This window comes from Artemia sp. Qi Xiang Cuo, unplaced genomic scaffold (assembly GCF_049724085.1).
Source record: "Artemia sp. Qi Xiang Cuo unplaced genomic scaffold, ASM4972408v1 HiC_scaffold_1047, whole genome shotgun sequence".
Classification (NCBI taxonomy): Eukaryota; Metazoa; Arthropoda; class Branchiopoda; order Anostraca; family Artemiidae; genus Artemia; species Artemia sp. Qi Xiang Cuo.
Window position 1 is genome coordinate 1 of NW_028298456.1, and position 3,801 is coordinate 3,801.

Below are 3,801 nucleotides of genomic sequence, written 5' to 3' on the forward strand. Positions count from 1 at the left end.
GATAGTAGGTTAGTCACCATTGTATCTAGGAATACAGAGAATAGCATAACAAACCTCCATACAAAACCAAAGCTGGTCCTCATCCCTTCTTCCCCCTTTCTTTAAGAACAGTCCAACAAAGGACGGAATATTTGGATGCAAGCATAAGTCTCTTAGAACAAGATATTCTTCTTCAATTTCTTCTATGTTGTCAGCAATATTTTCCATGATTTTCACTGCGATTTTCTGGCCTAAAAAAGTAATACCTTTTATAATACTGGGAAGATTAAAAAAGTGATTAATAACTGGAATTATTCCGTAGAACTACTAGAATTACCAGTTTAAATAGCGACCGTTGATTGCTACAATATTTAAATGTTTACATTAATATAAACTATAGATTTAAATTAAGAGTCACGTAAATTAAATTTCTTTGAACATAGCATAATAGAAAAAAGTTCTTCTATATGTTATTCTTTTTACTGAATTCTGCCCTCTACCTGTAATTAATGTAAGCACCATGAAGCACATTGGAACCACAAAATGCAATATTTGTTTTCACACATTAAAGAACAAGACCTCTAGACTCCCTAAAGCGCCCTAGGACTCCTTCTAGAGATTGCTTTCAGTGGTTCTGCTCACCTACAGAGGAGAATCAGCTACCTTAGTTCAAGACCTTTGAAGTTTTAGGATTCTGAAATGCACTAGATCCAGAGTCCTGGAAAGGCTACAACCAGCCCTCTAGATTCCCTAAAGCACCCTTGCTAATAGATACTAATTTGGCTGGTTTTGCTTAGCTATAGAGGAGACTCAGTGACCTTAACGAATCAAATCCTCTAGATCCAGAGCCCTGAAAAGGTTACCATCACCAATTCTTTTTCTACATATTTTGTAACGAATAGATGCTCTTGTAAACTAACTCAATGACTTGAAAATTGACAAGTTTACTGGTTTTTCTTTTTTAAGGTCAAAAGTTACCAGGTGGTACCTGACCCCCTATTATGTATTGCATTTTGGCCCTTGAGCACCTCCTCTATCACATGGTATCGGATTGAAAAAAAAATAGATAGTCATTCCAGTCAGAATGACCGAAAAGCCCAAAAATATAACTGCGGCGTTAGTGGTGCGTCAAAAATAATATAAAACAAAAAGCAATTAAAGAAAGGTTAGATTATTTTATGATCGTAAGAAAATCACCAATAATTCACCTCTAGAGTATAAATACCCCATGCTGCCCATATAGTAAGGACCCCTCAAACCAGGGGGTCTAATTCGGAGCCATGGGGTCTAAATTAGAGCAAAGCAACTGAGCAAGGACCAAGGATAAATTTTAAAAGACAAAATGAGTGTGTTATAACTACTTAAAGTACTCAAGCACAAAGTTAAAATATGTTGCAATTTAAACTGGTGTAAAATAAGGTGAATCCCAATTTGGGTAGAAATAAGCTAAGTACAAATTTTGTGCAAAATAAGCTAAAGACCAACATGGTACAGAAACAAGCTCTCACTAGAATCAGTGCAAAAAAGAGTCAAGTTCAGGGTGTCATACTTTGGTGACAAGGTGCAAGCATAAATTAAGTCCTGAATCAGTGCAAAACAAGGTGTCCCAACCCGGTGCAGGGACTAATTTGGTGCGAAGACGAGCTAAGCAATGACTCTTTGTATAAGTGAGATTATTCCTGACATAACGAATCATGACTGGGTCTTGAATGGGTGAAAAAACAAGCAAAATGTAAATGTGGCCAAAAGCGAGCTAAGTTCACAATCTGTACAATAATAAGCTATGTTTATACAAGCTTTGATCAAAGCCCGGACTCAGATAAAAATGAACTAAATGCAAACTATAGACTGAGTCAGAGCAAAAAAGTGTTTATCCTCGACTCGGTGCAAAAACGGTGCAAAAGAGGGACAGGGCCAAATTTGGTACAAGAACGAGCCACGGCTTGACTTGGTGCAACCAATAAACCAATTTCGTATTCTGAGCAACAAAACCAAGTCCAAGCCGGGGCCTGACACGGAGTAAGACCACTTATAAGTCACGAACTGGCGCAAAAATGAGGTAAATTATGACTTAATAAAAAAGGAGCTATGTCCAAACTGAAGACTGACTCGAAATAAAAGCAGGCAAGAACCTAATTGGGTGCAAAAATGAGCAAACTCATGACTCAGTTCAAAATTAACTAATTCCTAATTTGGTTCAAAGATGATACTGACTCTGTGTAAAAACGAGCAAGGTTCAAGCTGTTCTAAGCTCTCAAATACGACCTATGTTTTTTAATAGTAACGTAGGCAGTTAGCACCTTTTTTTAAATCAGAAAATTATATTGGTTTTAAATTTGTGGGATTGAAGATAGGCTAGAAAGCGGTCTAGTAGTTCCTACAACCCATCTCCCCTTATTTTCTCAACACCAACCTTTTAACAAAATTTTGGGCATCTTTCGCTAAATTTTTTTCATTGATTGCGGGTTTATTCAAGAAAACACAGGTACTGTTCTATTATCTGTAAGACAGCGAGAAGCGGAGTCTGATTAATGCTAATGAAATATTGTAAACGCAGTGAGAAACCACTGTTTGCAATCCTCGGCATAGGCATTCTCCGTTGAAAGAACCTGTTTCACTAGTTTCTTTTATCACGTGTCTTACAGGTAATAGAACAGTACCAAAATACATAACAAAATACATAAAGAAAATATTAAAAACAAGCAAAACAAGCAATACAACAAAACGATTAACCCTCCGTAAGCTTTCGCTTGCTTGGAGTAACCCCTTATTTTGAGCCTGAATCATGCAAAGATTTCTAATCTGTATGATTGAATGGCGAAAATAAAAATATGGCCCATCAAATCCTCCCCTCCAATCACCAAGTTTTATTAGAGCTGTTTTGCACTATGGTAGGATTGTTTCGGTAATGGCATTATGGTATCACAGTAGTGGTACAACATGGTATTATTTTTGCTTCAATCTCTAAGGTCAATGCCTCCTTAATTTATGCGACTCACCTGTTTCAAGGTCAAACGCTTTAAATACTTCGCCATAGGTTCCTTCTCCAATGACACCGTCAAGTTGAAATCTTCCACTTGGGTCGGGCAAATCATCAAAATTAATGTGCTGACTTAAGCCAAGATATGACATGCTTTCATAAATATTCCTAAAGATAAAGCTTGATGAGTTTCAGCAGAAATATGAAAACAGTCATTTAGAGCTTAGGGTTGCTACAGAACGCATAAATTGTAAAAGTCTACATAACACCAAAAACCATGTGTTGAAATCACAGTTTATATAATTAGCGGTATAATCTTTCCCTATCTCACCCATTATAAAAACCGGACCGAGGTGCGAGTGCTCCAGAGAACCTATAAACATAAACGGCATTAGATCTTTTCACGGGTAGACAAAGAATAATGACCTACGGAACAAGTACTGACAAAACCACTTGGCCGGCTCAACCAATAAGTGGACAATAAGTGCACAAATAAGTGGGAGGAGCTTTTTGTTCGCACCGAGAATGAAGAGCCAGAAATCATCTGCGGTAAACTTACTGGATAGTTATATAAACTGTGGTTGAAACTGCCGAAAGAAAAGAACAGATAGCACGTGATATGCATAACACCACTCAGCCTATAAAATTCAAAACGCAAAGGGACATGTCGTTCCCTTAGGAAATTAAATAAAAAAAAAACAAGTTTTTTTAACTGAAAGTAAGGAGCGACATTAAAACTTAAAATGGACAGAAATTATTCCGTATAGGAAAGGGGCTATCCCATCCTCAACACCTCATTCTTTACGCCAGAGTTTTCTATTGTTTTAAAAGTAGAGTTGTGA

General features: G+C 37.0%; 1 protein-coding gene across 1 annotated transcript; it reads right to left on the reverse strand.

Annotated features, from left to right (window-relative positions):
• Positions 1-54: 54 nt before the first annotated feature.
• On the reverse strand, positions 55-3,127 carry LOC148938800 (myosin-IIIa-like; the record flags this gene model as incomplete). Its single annotated transcript, XM_089107526.1, has 2 exons — positions 55-230; positions 2,979-3,127. Coding segments are annotated over 2 exons (325 nt in total), but the record flags the coding sequence as incomplete, so codon positions are not given.
• Between the last annotated feature and the right edge of the window lie 674 nt (positions 3,128-3,801).